Source organism: Parasteatoda tepidariorum, chromosome 6 (assembly GCF_982258835.1).
Source record: "Parasteatoda tepidariorum strain Cologne lab strain chromosome 6, Ptep-v5.0, whole genome shotgun sequence".
In the NCBI taxonomy this organism is placed as follows: Eukaryota; Metazoa; Arthropoda; class Arachnida; order Araneae; family Theridiidae; genus Parasteatoda; species Parasteatoda tepidariorum.
The window spans coordinates 28,000,558-28,026,762 of NC_141760.1; the positions used below are offsets into that span (position 1 = coordinate 28,000,558).

The 26,205-nt window shown below is 29.0% G+C and overlaps 1 protein-coding gene across 1 annotated transcript in view; it reads left to right on the plus strand.

The window, feature by feature from the left end:
* The first annotated feature begins 5,924 nt into the window (after positions 1–5,924).
* Positions 5,925–26,205, plus strand: part of LOC139425167 (uncharacterized) — a 134,049-nt gene continuing 113,768 nt past the window's right edge. Inside the window, exons 1-2 of the mRNA XM_087165574.1 lie at positions 5,925–6,297; positions 12,690–12,735. Of these exons, the coding sequence (XP_087021700.1) occupies positions 6,229–6,297; positions 12,690–12,735 (115 nt within the window). The 5' untranslated portion in view covers positions 5,925–6,228. The remainder of the gene's footprint in view (positions 6,298–12,689; positions 12,736–26,205) is intronic.

A 26,205-nucleotide genomic window follows, 5' to 3' on the forward strand; every position in this document is an offset into this window, starting at 1 on the left:
ATACCAAATTTTGTGGCAACTATACACTTAGTTTTCAAATTGCAACAATTTTCTGTAAAAAGAAAATAAAAGGAAGCACATTACCCTTTGACGTCATTAATAACAGTGAATGTTGATTTAATAGTAAGTTGTAAAGAAGATTCAAAATAGCAGGTATAAGATCAGCAAAAGTCGAATTTTTTTGAAGTGTGTGATAGGATTTTGAAAAATAGAGGAAGAAATTTTGTTTTGCAAGAAATAGATAGTTTGGTAAATAAGGACCCGCACATTGCTTTATAGAAATAAGGAGTAAAAATAGTAACAAGGAAATGTTGCTCGTTTTTTGCTTTTCTATATTGATACCAGAAGTAAATAGAAATATTTACGTTTTAAATATTTTTTGGATGATATTATTCACTTTACCTGCAGACAAAATTTATTTGTTGTAAAAGTGGGAGCCTAGTCATTTTTAATTCATTATGAAGACACAGTATTTCCATCTTTAATAATCGGATTTTAAGGGTGACTAGGAAGTTTCTGTAACGTTATAACGAACTTCTCGTAACATATCAGGCTCTTTATATTGAACTTCTGCTGTTGTACTAAATAACTTATTACTAGAACCCGGATTTTAAAAAGTCGCATACAAAAATAACGCATTAAGTAAAAATTATTAAACTAAAACAATGCGAAAAAAGTAATAAAAGTTAAATTATCAAAAATTGTCTAAATCAATTGCTAAAAAATTTCCTGTGTTTGCTTTATTCACCAAATATTTCACCAAAGTAAGTCATGGACTAATGTCTCTCTTATTAAATTTGCTTTACTTCATGTCAAAATATATATAAAGCAAAGTAATGCAGGTTCTACGTTTATTAAAGTTTTAAGTAAATGCTATATGCTAAAATAACAAAAAAGCAAAATATATTGACTCTTTTTGTCTCCCATTTAATTTAATACAAATAACCCCATAGCAAGAAAAAAAGGGAAAAAAGAATACCACATAACCTTAAAAATTTTTTTTAAAAAATGCAAAAATTACCCCTAAACTAGAAAAAATGCCGCAAAAATCTAAAAAAAAATCCTAAAATAGGAAAAATGACCAGAAATGAAGAAAAAAATGCAATTAAGTATACTTTCATTCATGTCAAAATACATGAAAAGCAATGTAATGCATGTTCTGCGTTTATTAAAGTTTAAAGTAAATGCTATATACTAAAATAACAAAAAAGCAAAATATATTGACTCCTGAACATTTTCTTTTTGTCTTTCATTTAATTTAATACAAATAACCCCAAAACTGAAAAAAGGGAAAAATGAATACCTCAAAACCTTAAAAAATGTTTTAAAAATGCAAAAACACCCCAAAATTAGGAAAAATGCTGTAAAAATCTAAAAAAAATTCCTAAAATAGGAAAAACGACCAAAAATGAAAAAAAAAGATTTAAAATGTCCGGGCTTTACTTAAAATTAAGAACAGTAAAGGTTTATTTTACGCCTTTCGAAAATCAACTATAAATTAAATTGTCTTGCTACATGCCTAATGTATGATTTGCACAACCATTTACAAAAAAAGAACAAAAAATAGGGTTTAGTTTATTTAAATTTGGGAAATAATACTCGCTAATGGGGGTCAACTAGAGAAGCCAACACTAGGAAGTTGTATCGCTCATTTGGTGAAACAATGACGTATCTGATAGTTAAAGTAATATTTAGTTACGTCATTGTTTCACCAAATGAGTGATATTCTCCAGTGCGCTATGCGTTTGTTATTTGATAATTTCTCATCGAGTTCATTTCTAGTTATAAATACAGAATTTATAAGTTCAGTTTCTTATAAGAACAAAATTTCAAGTTTAATGCCAATTCTTTTCAAAAAAATTTTGAAAATTTTACCTACATTTGCCGAATGAGAAATGATCTTAAAAATCATATTAATTTTAGTTAATAAGCTAAATGGTTTTTCTATAAAACAATATTAAACCCCAAAATTTTTTTTCATAGCATCTAGAATACAAACTGTTCCATAAAGGGTTAAAAGAATATAAAAGTCTATATTTTTTGCTCTCATTGTTGCTCTAAAATTATTAGTCAGAGATTTGTTTTTAAATTGGCAAATGACACATTACTTAATACCTGTAAAATGTTTAAAATATTTTTGTTAAATAAATTTGCAATTGCGGTAAATAAGCTCATAAGATGAACTTCCGGTAAAATCTATTGTCTGTTTAAAAAAAACGAACCGAATTCAAATTTTATCTGTCATTGGTTCAATGTCGAACATTTTTTCTTTTATCAATAGATGTTTTTAAGTACATGTTGCATATTTTTAATGCTCTAAACGCAATCTTTGAGTAATTTTTATCAGCTTCAATGAAAAGTTAAACTAACTTATCTTTTTTTTTTTTTGTTGATAAACCCACGGCACTAAGACACTTTCATTTTAGTGATTCGAAATGACATTTTGATAAGAAGAAGGATTCGATTTTTTTACTGAGAATCATTACGCAATAGCAATGTAAAAGACTAATTCAATTTGTTGAAAATAAAAATAAAAAAAGCAGCAAAATATTTCAACATTAATTTGAAATTTTCTTATACTTTCAGACCTTGATTATAGAACGCATGAATTTTTCATCTGTGGAAAAAACATGATTTCATAATAATATGTTTACCGAAAACTGAGGTTTTGAGCTTAACTTATGTATTTGATAGGCAGGTGGTTACTTTATTTACACCGCATTAGAGCTGAACAATGGGCTATTGGCGACAGTCTGGGAAATATCCCTCAGGATGATTCGAAGACATACCATCACAATTTTGATCCTCTGCAGAGGGAATATCTCCTCTTTGGTAACGTGATGACCTGTACATGAAGTTGAGCACTTTACGGTAGAACAGTTTAAAGAGGACGGATACCACGAACCCTCGTTCCCTACGCTGTCAGATCAAAGTAGTTCCCCACCGGCTTACTGACCGCAACCAATGATGCTTTACTTCGGTGTTTTACTGGGTTCTACTCACACGATCAGTTAGCTGCCGGGCACTTAAATATTTTGACCTTCAGTGACTCTTTTGACTCATTTTCTTCAAAATAATTACACATTATACAGCTATCTAACGCATATTTTAGCTCTGATGAAAGTTAAATTTTAAATTTCTCTTTCTTTTGTACATATTTAATAGCTTTTTATTTTTAAGGACATGCATATGAACGTATATAAATCAAAGGGGAAAACTCGAACCCGCTTACTCCAGGCTTCAGAATATTTGGGGGGGGGGGTGAAAATGGTCCCCAGACATCGACAAACTCCTTTCTTACTGCGAATATTTTCTTTTATGAAAGATAGGAATTTCTATTTCTAGATCTCAAAGAATTTTAAATTAATTATAATACTAATTTCTTTTAAATTTACGTTGATTACGTGAGATATGTTTCAAAATTCAAGCCTTACATTCATAAGTCAAATTTTGCCAATCCCTTGCCAAATGAAAAGATCGTATAAGGAACAAAATTAATCTCCATACATTCCAGAACATGAGTTTGATCTGCTTATCGAATCTCAAGTATAGCTTAAGTACTCAATACAAAGAATAGAAACCCTTTTCAAATCGCACAACTTAGAGAAAGACTGCATAAAGATACATACGAGATTTTGTTCGAAATTTTTGGTGGAACGATGATACCTCTAGATCAGAGAAGCCCTATGGCTTTGATTATTCAGCTATTTTCTGGCGTGATTGTTTCGGTGGTGGTAACTTGCTTCCGCAATATCTCTCAGGAATAAGCAGTCGCAAGTTTGAGTCCCACTTGAATGATTCTCATTTCTCTGTTTTGGTGTCTGTTTTCATTTATATTATTTTTCAATAACTAAACGACGGTATGCTTATTTATTTCACTCTTATATTATTATACTTCACTCAATAGGTTCAAAGTTATTACGTGGTTAGTTCGATTTTCAATGTAGCCCCAAATACTTTTTTCTTTTTAATAATTTGTAATAACTTCTGTCCTTTGTACTGTATGCCTCTTAAATTGATACGGATTTCTAAGAATTTATTTGGATATTATATTGAACTTAATGTATATATGCAATGAATAAATTGACTTAGGAAGGGTTGGGCAAAATAACAAATTCAGGATCCCTGAGAGGGTCATATTCCAGAGTCACTAAAGAACGTCAGCTTGGTGACAAATAATATTACAGGTTAATTTGGGACTGGAGTTTTCTTGATACTTATGTTGTAGTTATCGACGGCTAGTTATAGTTATAGTTAATTTACGTCGAACTAGAGCAGCACAATGGGCTATTAGCGACGGTCTGGGAAACATCCCTGTGGATGATCCGAAGACAAGCCATCACACTTTTGATCCTCTACAGAGGGGATGGCACCCCCGCTTCGGTAGCCCAACGACCTGCATGCGAAGTCGAAGTTTACGGTAGAACAGTTAGGACCAATACCGCACACCCTTGGTCCCTACGCAGACTGATCCAAGTGGTCACCCACCCGCCCACTGACCGCAGCCAGTGATACTTGACTTCAGTGATCTGCTGGGAACCGCGTCTTAATGATCAGTAAACCGCCGGCCAGGTGGCCGAGTGGTTAGCGTGCCTGACTGCGGTTCGAATCCCGCCCAGGGCATGATCCGCCCTATAAACGGGTTTGTGGTTGTAAGAGGTGGGAGAGGCTATTCCACCGCCGTGACTTAGCCATAGGTGCTCACTGGGTAATGATAAGAGAGTAGCAATTCTGGCATTTCTGAGGCCAATGGGAAATAGACCAAAAAAAAAAAAAAAAAAAAAAAAAAAGAACAGTAAACTGCGGTACGTAGTTATCGACGAAGAGAGATTGTTGATACATGCTCCGAAGTCATTAAGGAATCTTTAGCTTGATTCATAGATACTACTTGAAATAGACTTCATTTATAGATACTACTTAAATCTGCTTGAGTGATAACTTGGCTTCTAAAAGAGATTAAATAACTAATAACTCAAATTAATAAAGAATATCTCAAAAAGAGAATAAAATGTGCAAACCAGATTGCTGAAATATCTAACCTGCTGCTTCAATTTTTCAGAAGATAATTCATAGGATAATTTTTATTGAAGAAGGACCAACTTAAAGACATGTTTGGTGTAACAAAATCTTAAAATCAACTTTTAATATAATAATGAGAAAAGTATATTATCAATTTAAGCCTATTACAGCAATATTTTTCACGAAACAATTGTTCAACACTAAGAAAAAAACTATTCTTTGTAAATAAATAGAAATTTAACACCACAGTTTTTTTTTTTATTTATTCTTTTTCATTTTCTTTTAACTTGTAATTATTTTATAATATGATATAGAAGTTAATATTTTTCTTACGTAAATGAATTTTCCAGATTGCATACATGCATTCAGGAATCTCTCAAGTTTATAAATATGTTCATGATTTCGTTAAATTTATAAATGTATACTTTAGTTCTTTAAAAGAGTTAGCGTATTTAAATGTTTATAAGCGTATAAAAGTTCTTCAAAAAGTGCGCCTAAGTCAGTTAAATGTATAAACATATAAGTTAGATGCTTTAATAAATTCCTGAAATGTATGCATTAGTGTTTTAAATTCATAAACATATATATTTACTTTATTAATTTATATTATTAATTAATTATTATACATTAATGTATGCTTAAAATCGGCAAAGCAAACATATATTGTATACATAAAAATATTTTTTTCTCTCTAATAAAGTTATCCCAACTAAAGAGTAAAAATAGAATTTTTCTTACTATAAATAACACATTTCTGAATGAACAACTTTTCACACAATAACCATTCTTACATCATTTATCCATCATTCACGAGCAAGTCCTCAATCGAGAATAGTAGTACGGCGAGATTTCCAAGTAGTTGGCGCGTCATTGGCGGTGTGATGGCGACTGTGGGAACCTCCCGTCATTTGCTTCTCCGCATCACTCGACAAACGGTGAGTGGAAACTCGTAATCGAGACGCAAGTGATGACAAAGCTCAACATCAAAATCAGCTGGATCGAAAGGAGTTGTGCGCGAAAGTTTGGCTGAATAAAAATTCTTTTTTCAACTTGACCTGAAACCATGGATTAGGCGTGGAAGTTTGGAGCCGCGTGGTTTATGTCATATGGGAATAATTGGAATAATTTTCGCAGACGGATTATTTGGATTACATCTTGCATGTGCTGTTCTTTTTTGCAATATGGAATAATGTGCTTTTGTGCTGGCATATGTCAAGTGTAATGGGGGATCCGAAAACAGTCTTGGAAGGAAGTGTGAAGTACAGGGATAAGAAAAAGGTAATTCTTTTAAGACTTTTTGCACCTGTTCGTAAGAAAAGTTTGTAATTATTCTTTTAGGTGCAGGGTATATTTTGTGCATTTGAAATTTTATTTATTTTTAATTTAAAATTATTGAAAAGATATTAAATTTAATAAAAATCTCAATTTGAAATCTAAATTTTTATTGCACATTTTAAATTATTTAAAATGTGTTCTCGCAAGTTTTTAAAATATATTTTTTTTTAAATAAAAGCTGATTTTTTAATTAAACGAAATGTGCAGCTGTCAACAGCAGCAAATAATAGGCAAAAGCAAATTATAATCTTGAATGCATTAAAAATAAAAGTTATGAACAGATATGTTTTGAAAGGTTCACATTTAAGAATTTAAATATAGAAAAATACAATTGAAATAAATTCAAATATACATCGAAGTTAATTAAGTTAATTAATCATCGAAGTTAGTTTGAACTACAGTTCAAAGTTAATAATATACAGTTACGTAAGGCAGAGAGTTATGAAATGTAAGATATATTTGAAACATAAATTGTTATAAAAATCTGAATTAAATTTTAAACAAAATATTATGATCATATTGCAATTTCATCAAATATATGCATAAAAGTTTCGCTAGACTCATATGAAGAAATTGCAATATTTCTGCACACCAAAATTAGACAATTTGTGCAAATATTCTGCTCAATTATTGGTGTGACGTCAAAATTGTTCAATATTAAGCAGATTTAATTTCATTAAATATAATAGATAAACGAACAATATATTTATTTTTAAACTATTTTATTAAACTAGCTGTTGCAAAGTTCTGAAACTTTTTTGCAAATAAATTTTATAGGAAAAGGAACTAAAAACGTCTTATATTTTAAAAGTTAGTTTATTTTAATTTGAAATTGAAATCATGAAAAATGTTTCTGATTTTTTTTCAAAAAATACGCGACTAATTTTCATAAATGCATTAGTTTGAATGCAAGTATTAAATAGAAAATCTTACTAATGTGCAACATAGTGATGGGAAAAAAACTTTTTCTCGAGTCTATTTAATTGTATATATTGTAACTTAAAAGCTATTTTTCGTTAAATTCAACAGCATATATCAACATAAACTATGAATACCGTTTTTAGACAGTTTTAGTTTCATATGATATTTAGTATGCAGTGTTTGAAAAATTATTTCCAAGAAGTCTGACTTCAGAAAGAAAGAGATGTAAAATTAGAAACAGAATATTACTTCAGTACAAGAAAGTAATATTCTGTATTAAAGTAATGAATGAAGTTTAGGAATATGCTTGGTACATAATTAATTTTTTACCAACTTAAATTTTTTTTTATTTTTTGTAACAAGCATTGCAGTAAAAACATAGTATTTTCGAAAAAATTTTTACATTTAAATTCATATAAAATTATCTTATTTTAGTTATTGCAAACTATAACATTTCTTAAAAATAATAAAATTAGAATTAGCACATTTATATTTGACTTAATTCAAAAACATTAAACCTCAAAATGTAAACATTTAAGTTTTATAATATAATATTTCAGCAATATTTCATAAATTTGTGGTATGTCATGCAATTAGTGAAAAAAAATATTCACGTTTTTTAATTTGGCATCAACTAAAAAACGTGACAAAATGTCCGACAATCGTGGTGGCTTCAAGTAGTGGTAAAATCACTTGTGATCTATCCTCCTTAAATACTTAAAACACCATCAAGAGCTTACAGAACGCATTTGGCTCAACTTTGGAAATCAGGGATTGAGGGGAACTACAAATAATGCGAAATTACATGAGTTAGATGCGTTCTGTAAAAGATAACGTATGGAATATTTATAATTGAAAAATAAGATTTATTCTGTAAATTTCGTGTTTTGCTGATTGCAATATGTCTAATAGTTTTAAAATAAATATTTAAATTTCATTCATTCGTGCTAACTCAGTCGTGGAATAATTTATTTCATTCAGTCGTGGAATAATTTATTTCATTCAGTCGTGGAATAATTTATTTCATTCAGTCGTGGAATAATTTATTTCATTCAGTCGTGGAATAATTTATTTCATTCAGTCGTGGAATAATTTATTTCATTCAGTCTTGGAATATTTTACAATTTGTTTCAAATTAATTCAAAATTTCTAAACTACTGTATCACTATTTATCTATTCCCTATAGGCTTTTTTTCACATTTGGTGTAGAAAAAAGAAATAAATATTATATTTTAACTCTAAAATGTTTGCAGCGTAAAAGTAATTTGCATTTTTCTTTATTATACTAACTGTTAAGTAGAAAGAGGTTTGAGTAATCAGTTTTCAATGTAATTTAATATTTAAAAATCAAAAACTAGGAGATTGTATCATATCATTAAACATAGAATTTTTTGATTTCAACTTTATAAAACAAAATTTTTAGAATTATTTTACTTCGTTAAAAAATGCTTTTCATTAAATATACAAAATAAACTGTTCAGTGTCAGATAAAATATTTATTATTTATAATGGTAATTTTTCAATTAAGGTTCACTTTGAAAAATACGATCGCAAACTATTCAGTGAAAAATACAAACTTTATTTGAATGTATCTAATAAAATGCTTTGCAAAAATAAAAATTTTAGTTTTCGATTTTTTTTTTCAATTTAAAATCAGTTGTAATTCCATTCATAATTTCAAATCCCAATAACTTTCAATTTGAAGGAAACATTTCTCCCAGAAATGGAGCACTTCCTGTAAATAAGTTTTGTAACTTTGAGTTTAAGTTCAGAACTTGTAAAAGCATGATAAATTTAAAAAAATATATCCTACCTAATCAAGATTGTATTTAATAATATAGCAAATATTTCTTAATTTCCAATCATGACACTTTACAATTTTGGCTAAACAAAACTAATGTCCAACAATATTTTATTAAAAAAAGTAATGTTGCAAAAAGTGAAGTAAAATATATCTTACATTTCTGTAAGTAAAAAAACAAGATTTATAAGCAACACTAAAAAGAAATTCATATAATAGATAAACAAAAAATAAATAATAAAAAGAGGGGAAAAGCTAAGCATTTCACGGGTATACCATACATCTTTAAAGGCAACTTGTGAAACAATAGTGGAAGCCTTCTTTGGCGGCCCAAACTGCTGTAAAGGCCGTATTTTGTAGATGTCAGCAGAAAATGGGTCGTAAAGCAAGCCTTACGAAGGGTGAAATAAAGTTTGACGGCCCTATACGTTACCTGGAAGCAACTCTTACGCGATTTCTGAAACTACTTTCCACCCGCTCTCTCTCAAGTTGGCGAGCATCTTATTGATCACGAAGGAGGAAAAAAAGGTGTTTCAAACATGATATTGACCACTCACACCATTCCAATAGACTTCTTTTCAATAGGGATAGTCTCTTTCTTTTTTTTCTTCTCAGGAAACTGCTTAATGTTTACACTTCTTTCTTTTTTTTCGAGGTTTGTTTCTGAATATTGATGCCTCTTATTTTATTTAAAAAAATAAAGAATGTGGTTAAATAAGTTGGAAGAATATAAACATTTCTTTACGCTACTTTAGATTAATGCTAAGTATGTTTGGTTTATTTATTATCTGGCATTTTCTAATAAGATTATTCTTTTCTAAATAAGGAGATGTAAATTGTTAAAGTGCATTATTTCAGTGAAATGGAATTCTGAGTTAACGAGCACTCGGTAAATTTACATGTTATATGTGTCGCTCGTTGTAAAAGTGCATTATCTCCATGTAAAAAAATTTTTAAACAATGTGCTCTTTGCAAATCTGTATGTATATGGGTCTCTTATTGTAAAAGTGCATTATTATGTAAAGGAATTTTTAATTAAGAAGCTTTTTTCAAATTTATATGTATAAGAAATACAAGTACTCAGTATGGTACTTTCTGTGGAACTTTAACGCAATTATTGAAGTTGTTTCACGTTATAATAGATATGATGAAAAGTGACGTATGCAAAATAAACATATTTTAAAAGTTATGCAAAATGAACATATTTAGAATAAACATTGCTCAACTCAATGTCCAACTCCGTAGCCTAGTAATTTTAAACCCAATCTGCAAGACAAGGGAACTCCTGGATTAAGTTCTGGGAAAAATTTTCCCTTCGTGGAGGATTTTTTGATGAAACTAACCTTCATTTGCGTCACATGGACAGGAAAATCTTGAAAGCCTCCCACGGTTAGTCTGACAGCACGAAGACTATAACCCATTATCCGTGTACCACTGACGATATTTTACGTTAGTACTGTAGTCGGTGCGAGCCAGTTGTAGATTCGTTACGATCCGTACCCGGTTCAATTCATTGGCAATTGAGCAATTGAATCGATTTAGAAAAGTTACATGACCTAAAAATTTAAAATGATATAGGATTTGAAATATGTCCTACATGTACTAACCACATACTGCCGAACTCTCTTATTACTAGCCGGGATTTAACAAAATACTTGGTATCACGAGAAAGTTTTTAATAAGTTGGTATTGGTCAAATTCCAGTTATTAAGAGCATATCTCTGATTTAAGAGAGAAATTTCTCGTTAGCGCCTTCGAAATTATATTAATGAAAACGAACCGGTAAAAAAGTCAGCTATCGTAGAAATTTCATTCGCTTCATAAATTCGCAGTTCAGTTCATAATTTTTTTTCCATTAAATTCGAAAATTGTATGCCGATTGATAAGAGAAACATTAAGAAATTATGTATCACCAAAAAAACATGTTTCCTTTCAAACAATTTAGTGCATTTCATACCTACTGAGGCTATTCTGTCTACATGCAGGTTTAGATCAAATATTTATAAAACGCTGAATGTGATGGGGAAGAAACAGTAAAAGTGACGTCCATAAATTAAAAATTTTATTCCTCGTGAAATTATGAAATTCCCGGCAATTTATATTTGTCAATGTCTCATTCAAATGAGTGTCTCAGTTTAAAAAAAGAACCTGTTATAATTAATGTAAAAAATAATTGTGAGTACTTTAGGGGCTTTGCTTTTGATTATTTCGATCAACTTAGAATTAACTAGCGAAACATCTGTCCTTACATTCTCTACTAAATATGTTTGCAATTGTTGTCAAAATTGAGTGCTAAGAAGTGAAGTATTTGGAACCAAAAATCAATATTCAAGAAATTAAAAGGCCATCAAATTATGCTAATTTGTTTTTGTTTATACAACATGGAAAAACTATCTTTAAGAAGTTATGACTTCGTATGATGACTCTGCGAATATAATGCGATAAATTGGCATACTTTAGAAAGGATAAGATTAGAGGTAAGCGATATATTTTTATATAGCGATAATTTTCCATGTTCTTGATGTTCAAATTATGTGACTTGCGATAAATGTAAGCAAAACTGTCATGAATTATAATAGCGTGGCTAACTTTCTGGGAAACCTTCTTTTTTTTTGTTAACTTATCTTAATAAACACAGGTTCCACATCCACAATAACTTTTATTCCATCATTTTCCTCATTCTCTTTCATTTTGCATTGTTTCTTTACGATTCATTTGATTGTGCCTTTTAAGTAATTATTTTAAATTACGTTTAGCACAGCATAGCCGCGTCTGACTCTTGCCTCAATTAATTATACATTCTATCGTAAAAACTTTTGGAAAAATAGGCATACGTTTATTGTCTTTCTTTATTGTATAGTTTGCATTCATAATTATCAAAAATAGACGCAATTTAACAAATTTTAGGTGTTTTTTCGTCATGTTATATATTCCAAAAATAAATCTTAAGTTGAAGTACGAAATAGTCCAATTTTCACACAACCAAGCAATTTCCTCAATACATTGACACTGAGTGTTTCTTTATTTTAATTATCATTGGCTTTACATTTAGATTTATTATTAGGAGCACACATCGCTCATGGGCAACAATAGTGGCACAATTCAAAAAACACGAGTTTTGGACTAAGAACAGGAGTAAATAGGAAAATACACATTCCTTCAACGACAATACTTGTACAACTCGTAATTCAACTTGAAGGTAATTTTCGTTTAAGCAAACGAAAGTATTTCTTATGTATTTTGCTTAGCAATGAAAACTTTAAGCCCACTTATCTCAGAACTTGATTTTTTGAGTTGTGCCGCTATTGAAGCCCATGAGCAACATGTCAAAACCGCATTTATGAACATAATGAACACGTGATTTTATATAGCTTTTAAATACTATTTTCGTGACTACCAAGCTGTCAACAGCGCAGATTTTTCCAATGCATACTAATAAAAAGTGGCATAAACATCGGGATTATTGTAATTATTAAAATATAAATAATTGGGTACTTGCAACTCCAGAAGTAGTGAAGCTTTCTATAAAATATTTTTCAAAAAGTTTTGTAATTTGCAACTCTGTAATTGTGATTACTTTAAAGATTTTTAATTTTCTTTTCCCTTTTTGCAGTGGAAATCCAGGTGGGCTGTTGTTAGCAAGCTGTCACCAGTGGCAGGTTAGTCAACTTTCACGTATTGATCTAATATTAAATTCAGAATATATTAGCGTATTTCTTTACTTCTGAAAAATGTTTTTTAGCACGCAATATTTCATATAATATTAGTATATCTAAACATAATAATCATTTAAAACAGGTATGTAACACGCATATTTCAATGAGTTTATATTTTTATGCTTTTAACAAAATTTCAGCATTTTGTTTTCAAAACACGATAGTCAGTGTGTTTATTGAATGTAAGAAGCTATAACTTTTAATCTAATTTTCTGTGAAAAATTTCATATAAAGCCTTTTCCGCTACTTACTTAATACTACTTAATTTTGATATACTGAAAATGCATTAGATTCTTATGCAAAACTTTTAGCTATCTCTACTTGATGGTACTAGATAATGCCAACGCTTGTATTGTAATGAACTATAGTTCAGTGATAGGATACAGATGGAAAGAAATACAAAATCTTTTCAAAAGGAGGCAGACTTTTTTTATATGATGACAGGAGAAGACTATAGTTATTTTTGGCAAGGATTTGTCAACTATTCATGTGGAATTGTTACAAAATATATTTAGACAGTACTCGTGGTTTCTTATGCATTTTTGCCTTTTTCATCCAAATAGATGATTTTTAATTTTGCTTGTAAATTTCTAATCAATGAAATTAAATAAAATATTAAATTACCATATAAAAATAGTGGTTTGTCGTGTATGCTACTTCGGTAGACGCCTTTAATTTTTTATTTACCTATAAAAGTAATATATAGATGTATTTTGGAATCAAGTTGTGCATTTCAGCAAGTTACTGTATTTTGATATTACAAGCAAATATTTTATATATCTTTATCTCATGCCCTGTCAAGCCACCAAATTGCCAGTTCAAAATTCTATAGTGCAGACAAAATATCATGGTGATTTTATTTCAAACCCACACAGTCTATTTGAATTGATCCACACGGTTATCCCTTACAATTTCCAATTCCACCTTTTTTGTGGGTCGTAAAGCAGCTCGAGAAAAGATGAAGTATATAGACTAGCTGGTCATTTCTTCTGAAATAACCATCAGGGACTGTAGATCCCTTAGAACCGTCTGGTAGGTGGTTTAACCTCCTTGTCACGTCCAAAGCGAAAATCGATTTTTTTTTCATTCTTTTTTCGTTGGTGGGTGGTATATTCCTTTTTCGTCTTGTTCTCATAGTAGTAAGTCTACTTCGCTCTCTGGTCTCTTGATGATTATGAGTTATGGGTGAGGTTTTTCACTTTCAAGATAGAGGAGTAGTTTTGCTTTCCTGACAAAAATTGTTTCTTAACTGTAACTTCTAACGAAAATAGACTTCGTAAACTTGAGAAAATGGAAAAAATTACCAGGAACTGGCATTTTTCCTACAATTCTTGAATTCTAGGTATGGCAATTACTGATTGTTGAGTTATTTTAAGCTACTGCAGAAGTCTAGATTGAAAATATTTTTTGTAGTTAAGTTTTGGTAAATAGTTTCTTCTACAATTCCCGCCCTCTTTTCATAGCAATATTGCAACACAACATTACTTTAAAAAAACATCTCCCAGGAAATTGATACAAAATGTTTTACATTTATAAATTTCATAGATAGAAAAAATAAAGTAAATACGTCAAATTGTATATTTTGCAGCTTCAGCTTTATTTTCCTGAATTAACAAAATATAATTCATAACAAATAATCAGTATCATAATTAACTATTACATTTTCAATTGTACTTAAAATGGACTACAAGAATGCAAGCAATGATGATTTAAGATTGCAAATTTTATCCAATTATGCACATTCTATTTATTACAACCGATTGATTACATGTTCTCAATTTTACTGTCCAATGCTTGTTTATTACCTGTTAAAATGTTTTTTTTCTGTAATTAAAGCAGATTGTTCTTTCGCCAAATCCTATTTTTTATTAGTTAAGGAGTGTGGTTAGCTTCAAATATTGGATTTATGTCCATAATTCCACTTGAAGCAACAAATACTGTGAAGCGCAATAATGAATCCACGTAACATTCACTATGCTAATTTTTTAATAAAACAAATAATAATAATTCTGAGTTAGTTCCAGCAGTTCCATCTGTAATAGGTTTCTAAAAAAACAATTACAGATGGAACTGCAGTAAAAAAGAATTAAAAATAATCTAGAAATAATTGATCTGGCAGAATATTTTTAAAGAATTTAAACTTTGGTTTTAGAATTATTTTAAATATACATGATCCACCACTTTACTTTTCTGCCAAATCCATAATATGATTGCCCAGCGCAGAAAGTGAATTCAGCTTAAAATTAAACCTTTACTTTTGAGCAATTTCTTATTTCTGTCAGAATAAGTTATTTGCAAAGAAGATTAAAAACGTATAAAATCTAGCACGTTTTTCAATTGGTGGTTTGGAGGAAAGAAATTTTAATAGAATTTTTATTTATTGAAATTTAGTAGTTTGCCTTTCAATAAATTAAATCTTTGCATAAAATATATTTCCTCTCAGTTAATTATCATCGCAAGTTGCAAAACGCAGACTTTTAAACTTTTATCGTTTGAATAATCAGTTATTTTTCAAAGCGAATTAAATCCATTTCTTATCTTTTAAAAATGGCAACACCCGCTTTTCTTTGAACTTGATATTGATTTTTTTTTCGTTTCATTCTTAATTACTTTGATTCTTTGTAAACTATCGATTCTTCTATTATTACGTCGTAATTATGCGTACCCGATCTCTAATTAGTTTTAAAAAGACGAACAATATTTTTAAAAAGTTACCGGATATTCGTTTTTTCTGGTTTCTTCCTATTTGAAGAATTTTACAAAAGAAAGATTTGAACTTTAATTAAATACATTGATTCATTTTCCTGTTTTTTTTTTTATAAATTTAATTCGCGACCTGTTTAATTACTTATATCGCTTTTTTGCTTTTTTTCTCCGGTGCAATGCTTTTAATTACTGTTACTTTGTTCTTTAGTTTCTTCATTTTTGGCAAATTGTTTAATATTTACATCTAAAGTAGAATTTTAAATAGATAGTCTCCTAATTTCCTTTTTCACTTGTAGCATAAAAAACGTTAAAATCTTAAATTCATTAATATTAAAAAATTATTCTAAATAAGCTTTTTTATTTGAAATGTATGTGTATATTTGTAAAAAATAAGATTTAGTATTCATACAATTCACTTAATGGTTTTATTTCCTGATTGAGGTATTACTAAGGAATATTATTTAACATTAATCCTAGCGCCAACCGGCCTGCGCGTAGAGGTCTGGGAACTAGCCTTGCATCAGAAAGGTACTGGGTTCGAATCCCGGGCAAAGCAAGGATGTTCTTTCCTTCTCTGTACTATCTGTCCTTTCTGTGGGATTAACGTCGGCCCATCTAATATGGTGGCGCTGAGAAAGTGACCAACAAATCTGCCCTTCAGATACCTGTATGACGAAATGTCATTCTCCATGTGCGCATTCGAACAAAAATATTTATCCTTGCTCACAAGAACCAACCTAAGATTAAGTGAACAAGAGTCAACCTAAGATGCTTCAACATTTGAAGACTACTCATAAATCAAATATTTTATTTTTAACTGCTTAATATCAAGTGAATTTAAATAAATATCAATATTCATTGTTGATATTAAATTAATATTTTTACTTTACTCAACTTACTGCGGGCCTTATCTTCTTGTAATAAACCCACTCGGTCTTTTGCACAAGATATCGCCTCCGGACAAACTCGTCCATTTCACCTGTTTTCTTTCTTCTACCTCCGTTCTTCTCAATGTAAGCATGGACCTGCCTTTATCTCGTCTGCCTTCTAGTGCCCACGTTTAGTTACTGATGGTATTTTAGTAGGAGGCATTCTCAATGAGTGTCCTATCCATTTAAATTTTTTTTCTTATTATACTATTGGTGATTTGTTATCGCTTATATTTACTGCAGAGTTCTAAATTTGATATGGCCTGAGACCGGAATATTTTAGAATATTTTTTTAAAAATCTGTTCTGCCAACTATTTAGTTTTGTACTCTGAAGTTTAGATAGTTTCCATGTTTCAGACCCATACAACAGTACACTTCATTGATTTAGAAATGTTAATTTTAGTCTTTGGCATTAATTATTTGACCTCCAAAGTTTTGAAAGTTTTTTGAAGCAAAAAATTGTGCGTTTAAAAATCTTGCCCCTATTTCTGCATCTTCTTCCTTTCCTATCAACAGTTTTAATTGGAAAAATTTATTTTTCAAATTAATTTTTGCTTCTATAATTTTATTTCTATTTTCATGGGAAAATTTCATTAACATGATTGACATACATTTTCATAATATAAAAAAAATGATATTTCGAATATCGCTTAATTAGGCTCCAAAATAATTGGTTTTTACCCAAACCTATTGTAGGCCCCATGCTCAAAAGTGCGACTTACTTCGCAGAACATCTTATGATTGGTAGTGGTAGTAGAACTATGTAAGTCCACGTAAGTTTTTTTTTCTTTTATGAGCAAAATTTACTTATGTGCGATATTAAGTATTAAATGCTAAATCTTAACCTTTTCAAGATAACTTTTTTTTCACTAGTTCATTGCAACCTTGAAAATCTTCTAAAACTTCCCCATGAAAGTTGGAAAAGCATATTGAGAAAATAAAAATAAAAAGTTCTCAATGATTCTTCTATTCCGTGTCTTAAACTCTATCACCAAATGACATTTCATTGGATATCTGTTCAATCCACCTTAGCGAAACTATTTCCAATAACATTTTTTTTAAATCTCCCTTTGTCCAGATTTCTTTTGGCGATGTTTTACTCTTCAGCAAATTCTACAGAAAAAAAAAGTTGACGGCTTTTCGGAAGAAAAAAAGTTACTTGTGAAAATTGTCTTTGTACAGAGGCGACGGTCCGTACCGCATTACGTCATGAATGTACACACAATCAAAGCCATCTTCTGTGTACTTCCTCCCTTTCTTAAAGTGCTTTGCTCCCTCTTTGTTGCACCTTTAGGAGGGTGGGAGTTTTTTTTTCTGGTGCAGAATTGGATTTACTATAGAACGGTTTTACTTGTGAAAAAATAGAGAAAATCATGACACAAATCTTTAATTTTTTAAATAGTCTTTGCAATTTTAGTGGTGAGAAATGTATTGTTTGCTTATTTTATACCATTATGCCTAGTTGAAATTTTAATTAAAATAGGAAAATTTTAGAGCTGAAAGACTAAAACTTGTCGAACCACACGTACATTTTATTAGATTCATGTCTACAAATTATATGTTTAATATTTTAATGTAGAAAATATTTATTCTAGCAATAAGCAACATTCGTATATTTCAATCTTTTTGTTCATATAAAGTTTGAAAGAAAACTTAAGTTCAATGAACTTTTTAAACTTAAAATAACAAGTTTAACGAACTCTTTTAACTATAATTTTGTTAATTTTTTCTAATTTATTAATGTCTATCCCTAGAATACAATATTTTTAACACCTTTACGTAATATTACAAAATTATATTATTTTCTTTAATTTTACTGCAGATTAACTATAGTACAGTTATAGGTCGACCGAACCTATATTTTCTTGCGGATAATGTTTTATTATAAAGACAAGCTAGTAAATGAACAATTGAATCGCTTTTATTCTTCATTTTTTTATTAATTTATTTCATTCTGATAAGATTCCAAATATATATTCTCTCTATTTACTTTGATATAATTAAAAAGAAAGTATGTATAGTAACCCTTTTACACTTAGGGGTAAATATATCACTATTGAACCATAATATTAGTACTTAGAACCGTTAGATTATGTGAATTTGCTGTAATATCGGTACCCTAGAACATAATTTGCTGCACTGTCATAAATATAAGGCATTATTTTGCTCTATGTTTAAAAGCCGTACCATATTATTGTGTAATAAAGTTTACAAACACTGATTTATAAAATAACATGGTACAGCTTAATAAGGTTTCATCACTTTAGCTTAATGTGGTTCAAGTCGATTCAAAATGTCTTTCTGTGTTGGGATAGGAAATTCAGTTTTTGCATTTTTTAATTCGTTTTGTCAGACAAGTGTTTTGAGCATTGTGATTTATGTCCTAATTTGTCTGCACGTGTTGATAAATAAGATTGCACGTTCGATAATATTTATTTTATAAAGATAAATAAATTGTATAAAATTAACGTATTACAATAAATATGGAAACAATAGAATTGATACAATAAACCGGAAATATAAAGGAAGCCTCCGAAAACGGTCGGAAACATCATGGTTCGAAAAACCTCACACTTTTTACGTTCCCTGACAGGCAATTAATTCAAAATACGTGGCTGAATGAATTACATGCTCGGACAGATTTTTTGTTGTCTAATAATGTAAATAAATGGCACATTATAAATCTGACATAAACATTATATTAGCCTCAACTCTTTGATTGAAGAGCAGAAGAAAGCGTAGATGAAAGTTATGAAAGACGTATCATTGAAAGAATACGTAAGAGACATACCGTCATACATGTTTTTTTTAAACACAAGACATTATTATAGTCTTGTTTTTAGAAGTTCATCTATTGCGCCAAAAAACTATTTCAATTTAAAAATTTCTATTTTAGCAATTTATTTACTAACAATTTTAACTTTTCAAAGAGGGATTAGTTTTAAAAATTTTATTAATTTATTTAAATTAAGATTTTGTGATGGAATACATATCAAATGGATTTAGCTTAGTAGCGAACATGGTTTGCAAAGCAAACCATATGAAACTGCATAGCAATCATCGGGGGATGGGGAACGTCATCGATCAAGGGGTGGAGCTCACTAGTACGAAAAAGTTTGTGAATCTTTGAATTGAATAAATTTAATTTTGATAAAACAATTTATATACTTAAAAAAATCAAGTTTATTGCAAAGAAACAGGATTGTGAGAAACAAAGGAGTAACAGTGTCTTTATTAGTACTTGGAAATTATAAGGATAAAAAATTTCGTTATTTAAGGTTTCATATGACTTATAAAATTATGTAATTACGAAATTAAACAAAATGTTATTAATTACAAATATAATTAATATTGTACTACTTCAAGTAATTTAATAAGTATATTAAATTTAAGGTATAAAAATCACTATAACCAGATTTCCTCCATTGTAGCTGTTTCTTTTATACTTAACAGCATAAAAAATAAGAAATTTATGTTTGGAAAATTAAAAAAAAAGATAAAATTCTTTTAAAAAACTTGCTTTCTTTTGTCAATCGCTACCAGAATGTTATTCTCTGGTCTTTTTGAAATAAGTATGATTGACAGGCCGTGATTGGTTACAAAGAACATTAATTTTTTCTCCTCTTTGACATCTTTTAAAGGGGAGCATTACGCAAATTCCTGGCTGAATGCTTCTTAAGATTGGAGCGGGGAGCACATAAGAATACGTTAGATATTTTTAAAAGAAGCTTATTTTTTACTTTCAGCTTTACTTGAAAAATATTTTCTTTAAAAACCCTCTAATGCTTGCCGTGTGAGTAATTTATTTTTAAAATGTTATTGAAGTCAAAAATTGTGAATATTTTTATTTATATATCTATTGAGTGTTATAATACTAAAATTTATGTATTATAACACTTAATGTTATAACACATAAATTTTAGTATTATATTAATTTGAATTATTAAATTTTAAGGATACTTCCTATAAGCTAAAATAAAAAAAAGCGAAGTTATTAGACGCAGAAAAAGTATTTTAGTTTTTTTAAAACTATCCTTTTTTATGTTTTACATAAAAGTTGTTACTTAATTTTGTTAAATTTTATTCACCTAAAAACAGTGTTGCAATAGTTATCGTAAATCGCTAAAATAGTTTAATCAAAAAATAATAATGGAGAACAACTTCAGTTTATGTTTCCCAATGTTATGCAATTTTACAATATTGTACAATCATGCAATATGTTATAAAATATTATTATTTTTGAAATAAATCTTTTCTTCCTAACATCTTTTCTATTTTATTAAACCAATGATAGGGATTAAAAAAATATTTAGACGAAAAGAACGAAATCCATTTGTGCAATAAATTTTTTTTAAGCCAAAATGATGGTGCGTATTTTTTAAAATTAATTCTACACAATACATTTTATTTTTTTCATTGTTGAAAAAATTTTTCTTTTTTAACTTAAAATTAACTTTAATTTTTTTATCCCTCGAAGACGGTAACATTCTTTTTCAAATTCCAGATATTGATTCCCTTTTTTTTACGAAAAATATTTTTTCTTTGAATTTACGACCACATGCTGTGTCCAAAACAAATGCTTTGAAGGGAATATCTATTTGTAGCTATACATGAATGATACATTTTACCTCTAGATTTTTTTTCTTTCCATAAAAATTTTAGAATTATTTTTTTGTTATGTAGCAGCTGCGCTTGTGTGATAAGTTCACCAGAAATATTGAAAATACAAGAAAAAAATTGTATCGAACTAACTTTTTTTAAGAAGAACTTAGGATGAAGAAAAATTTTTTCACCCAGGTACCAAATAATCCATTTTGTGTGCATAGACTATTAGAAATAAAGATAAATAGGGATGAGACTATTTGGAAGAAGAAAAAATAGAGGCATAGAAAGTAGTCGGATTCTGCTATGCTTCTGATATAAACTGGGAAGTAAAGGAAGTAAAATAAATTCTGGTCAGAAACTTCTAAAATAATAATACATTTATATATATCTAAAGAAAATGTGAAATAATCACTCTAAGAGTTTCATTTTTACAATGATTTAAAATTGAGCAATGTTATTAAACCATCAACAAATGAGTCGTTAATTTTGAAAGTGGAATAATTCCATTTAAAACATTTTTTATTTCCTTTCGCGATTTTAATAATCATTACATTTGAATATTGAATCAAATGATTGTATTGAAAGCAAAAACCCAAATTAATTTATCTTTGCCAATATTTTTAAATTAATTCAAATGTTCATAAATACATCGATATAGAAATATAGACCAATTCTACTTTCAAATATAATGCACAATCAATAAATGCAACTAAATATGCTCCTGCGCTATTTCTCAAAAATCATTTTGTTTGATTCATTTGTTTTGAAATGTTTATTTAAAAAAAACTACGGAGTAACATTGCTTTTCAAAATCAGTATCTAAATCCTGTTACAGTTATACGTATACATAAACAATTTACATTACACTATTACACTTGCGTATTTAAACAGCACAAGTCAAATAATTCATCAGCACCACAGCCCAGGGCTGGTTATTGCTTTCTCAGTCTGCTCAGGTAGTACGATGAACTGCAAGGCTCCTAACATTCTCAAATTTAAAATGTCTAATCCATACTCCATTGCCTTCAGAGTTAGAGTAGCTCTGTATAGCAGAGCTGAATTTCCACTTTGTTCGTTTCTTTTGTCACTGATAAATCCTTACAGTCGCTCAGTGATATTCATAAGGAATCAGACACGCGAAAAAAAGTAAAAAAGGTGAATCATGATGATTACTTAGGAAAATCGTGATGACAGCGCAGTATACTAAAGTTTTCAATTTTCTTTACTCTTTTCTGCATTATTCAATATTTTTTTAAATATTTACTTTGAAAAAAGAGCGATTAAATTTAACAGCAGGATAAAATTCCGAAGTTTCTGACAAATTGAGTGGAATAAGTTTTAGATAAAATTAGAGTATTTTAAAATGTATTAATCATTGAGAAAAATGCGTAATTTAAAGCTAATTATGGTTAATTTAAAAAGTTTAGAGAAAGTCATAACTTTAAAAATCTGATACATATATTTATTATGTATTTACATTTACTCGTAAGTAAAGCGTACACAGAAAAGTTAACCAAGAAGCTCCAACCCTACAAACTAGTGCTGAAATAAAATTAAAGTAAGCACATTTTTTATAAATGTGCCCAGCACTTAAAAACTTACGCTTACCAGATTCTCTGAACTATTTAAACATCATAATAAATGTAATTGTAAATTAAGCGTTAAAGCATAAAATTTGTTAAAACTAAAGGCCGAACATGTTGCCTGCGTATGCATTGACAAGTATATGATAGCGTGGATTGTTTACGTACTTATGCATTTTTGCGTAATGAATATAAAACGTCCTAAGTACAATCTCATATAAGCATCAGGTAAATTACTTGGATAAAAAAAGATCATGGCAAAACTGAATGCTTAAATATTAATTTGTGGCAACATATATTGATTACTTAGAAGTAATAAAATATTATTTGTGCAACTGCTTGGGACAATAATATATTGATGTAGTTTTCGAAGTTGTTTTGGGGAAATAGTTCGTTGAACTCATTTTTTCTGCACGAATTTCATTATAAAAGAAGTTATTTCCTGTAATGGTTTAGCATTCCTCTTGCACATTGTTTTTAAATAATGGTTGCATTATGTGTCTTATTGGATGCAATGCTATGTCTAAAAGCTTTATGAAACTTCAATTACCTCATGCCTGATTACACAAGGCGTTTGATTATCTGGTGCGTTACGATTACAGAGTTACTACTTTATTCAGCGAAGCTTAAGAATTATTAGGAATATTTATTTCTATTTATTTTTAGAAATAAGCTATCCATAACTAATTTCCGGCAATTACATCCCCAGCAGCAAAAACACTTGAACCCTCATTACACCAATATTCACAAATATTTGCAAAATAATGGTTCAAAGGTCTGTAATTTTCCAATATTGGCCCTATATAAAATTATCAGATTGAATGAATGATGAATACGAACCTCATTGAATACGAATTGTAATGCGTAAACTGTAAATCTCGTAACAATAGTTATAAACACTTTGTAAATATCTTAATAACAGTAATAAACACTTTTTAAATCTCGTAATAACAGTAATAAACACTTTGTAAATCTCGTAATAACAGTAATAAACACTTTGTAAATCTCGTAATAACAGTAATAAACACTTTGTAAATCCCGTAATAACAGTAATAAACACTTTGTAAATCCCGTAATAACAGTAATAAACACTTTGTAAATCCCGTAATAACAGTAATAAACACTTTGTAAATCTCGTACTAACAGTAATAAACACTTTGTAAATCTCGTAGTAACAGTAATAAACACTTTCTAAATCACGTAAGTATAATGGATAAGCATTTTTAAGAATAATGATATGCGTTTTTGTCGATGGGGTAGTTCATAAACAGTTTCATTGACGTAACTACGTGAAGAGTAAACACTTGGCTTACAGTACGGGGGTCATGAATGTAAGGTGGAAATCTCATGTCGTCAGCACACCCAAGACACTCTTTATGAACCACCGGAAGTTAAAATGTTTATCGCGTAACGAAAATATCACACTTCGTACATTTGTAACAGAAATAAACCTTTGTTACATTTTTCTTCTAGTTTGGTATTGCAATTGATTTTTTTTTAACAAAAGATCCAGTCTTTCATTTAAGTTAATCCTATTTAAAAGGAAATGTTTGAGAGTGCTTGATAAAAGGAAATTCTTAAGATTATTTATTTAGTTTAATGGTATAAAGATAGAAACTTATCTATATTTAGAATAATACATACGGTCTGTTTTATTTTTGGCTGTGACTATTATATATTAGAGAAGTTTAAAATATGTATTCTAAGAATTTTTTTTTCAGTAGAATTTAACGGTTTTTGGTATACAACTCTAACTTGCCCATAGTAATGATTTTCATTATTAAAAAAAAGTTTTTTAACGCAATCGTAAAAATGCAATTCTCAAATTAATTCCAAATTTTTTTGTAAATGTTTAATCTCTATCGATGCACAAAGTGCAACATTTTCAGAACTTTAACAAAAACAAAAACTGCATCAAAATGTTTTTACGGTATTCTTAGGTACTTGGAATGATTTGCACTTTTCCAAAATACGTTATAGATATAAAAAAAAAACGAATATTAGCACTATTTAAAAATACCGATTTATACTTTACGTAAATGTCTGGTTACAGTTAACGTAAATACCTGGTTACACTTTACGTAAATACTGGGATATACTTAACAAAAATACCTGATTACACTTTACAAAAGTAATTTTTAGCTTTTCAAATAAAAATTTCACTTTGAAAAAATGCCAAAAATTTCCCAAAAAATTTAATTTTTGGATCTGGTGTTAAAAGAATAAGTTACCCTGATTCGATTAACTAAAAGTAGCATTTTGATGAAAACAGCATTGGGCGCTGAGGCAGCTGTAGAGGACATATTGAAAGTGATCGTTTCGTTAATAATTAATCTTTGCAAGACTTTCCAATCGTGTTCCATTATGTTAATTTTATCAACTTATTTTAATCATAATCATTTGTTTAAAAATTCTTCACAGCTTCTTAATTTCAAAGTAAATCTATTAACGACATTAATTTTTAAACTTCCAATTCTTTTTTTAATTGAATTGCTGTATTAAATGACTTATCTTTTAAAATTTCCTTTTCTGCATTCCTAATTGATATTTCAGTTTCCAGGTTTCGTATCTTACTTGCAATAAACATTCCGCAGAAAGAAAAAAAATAAAGCTTTAATCTTACTCTGGCAAAATTAAAATTTTACTCCCTACAAAATGGCATTCCATTTCGTTTTTCCCCCCAAAAAAACTTCGAACATCTAGTAAATGAAAAATGCGTGTAATTTTTATCCCACAAAATAATGAATTGGAAATTGGAGTGCCATATTGTTCTGATCGAATAAATAAACTTTAATTTATCCCCAATCCTCATTAAATTCTTTTGTATTTGGATTTTAAAAATAGGGGGAAAAACTTATAGCGATTATACCTATTTATTAGGGAATATAATGGAATTCGAAAAGAGAATCCGGCTTTATGAGGGGAAAATTTTTCATTTTTCCCCACATCGAAACGCTGATTAATCTTTTTAATCTGGTTTTTGAGTTCCTGCTTTTTATGTTTTCTAAAGTTTAAAAATGAATGGAACAATTATTTAAATGATGCTCATACATTATGTTTTTTAGGGGAAAAAAATATTCTGAAAGCCAAATTTTAAGAACTAAGATTTTTTTTCTCATTTTTGCTGTAGTTCTAAAGGGAGAAAGGATAGATTTATTAGAAAATACTTAATTTTCTGTAATTTTTCAATAGATATTTTATTGCACTTGTAATACTTTCTACTTAATTGCTTTTCAGGTTCATAATTTTCCCAATTATTTAATTTTTATGTTAAAAAAAGGAAATTGAGAAAAAATGTCGTCACGCTATTTGTAGTTATAGCGTAACAGCTTGAAGTTTTACTTATGCAATTGTTTCTTGTTACTGTTGCATGATAAATTTTATTTGCTGTAACCTTATTTTCTGATTTTAGTTATACTTATTTTCAGTTTCAAATCTTATTTGTTTTTATTTTTATTTTTTTATTTTTTAGTTTTACGATTTACCTTCAAGAAATTTTGAAACGTTAATTTAGCTTTAATTTTGTACAGTTTATAGCCATACAATTCACAACGTATTCATATGATGATACATAAATATTTATGCATTC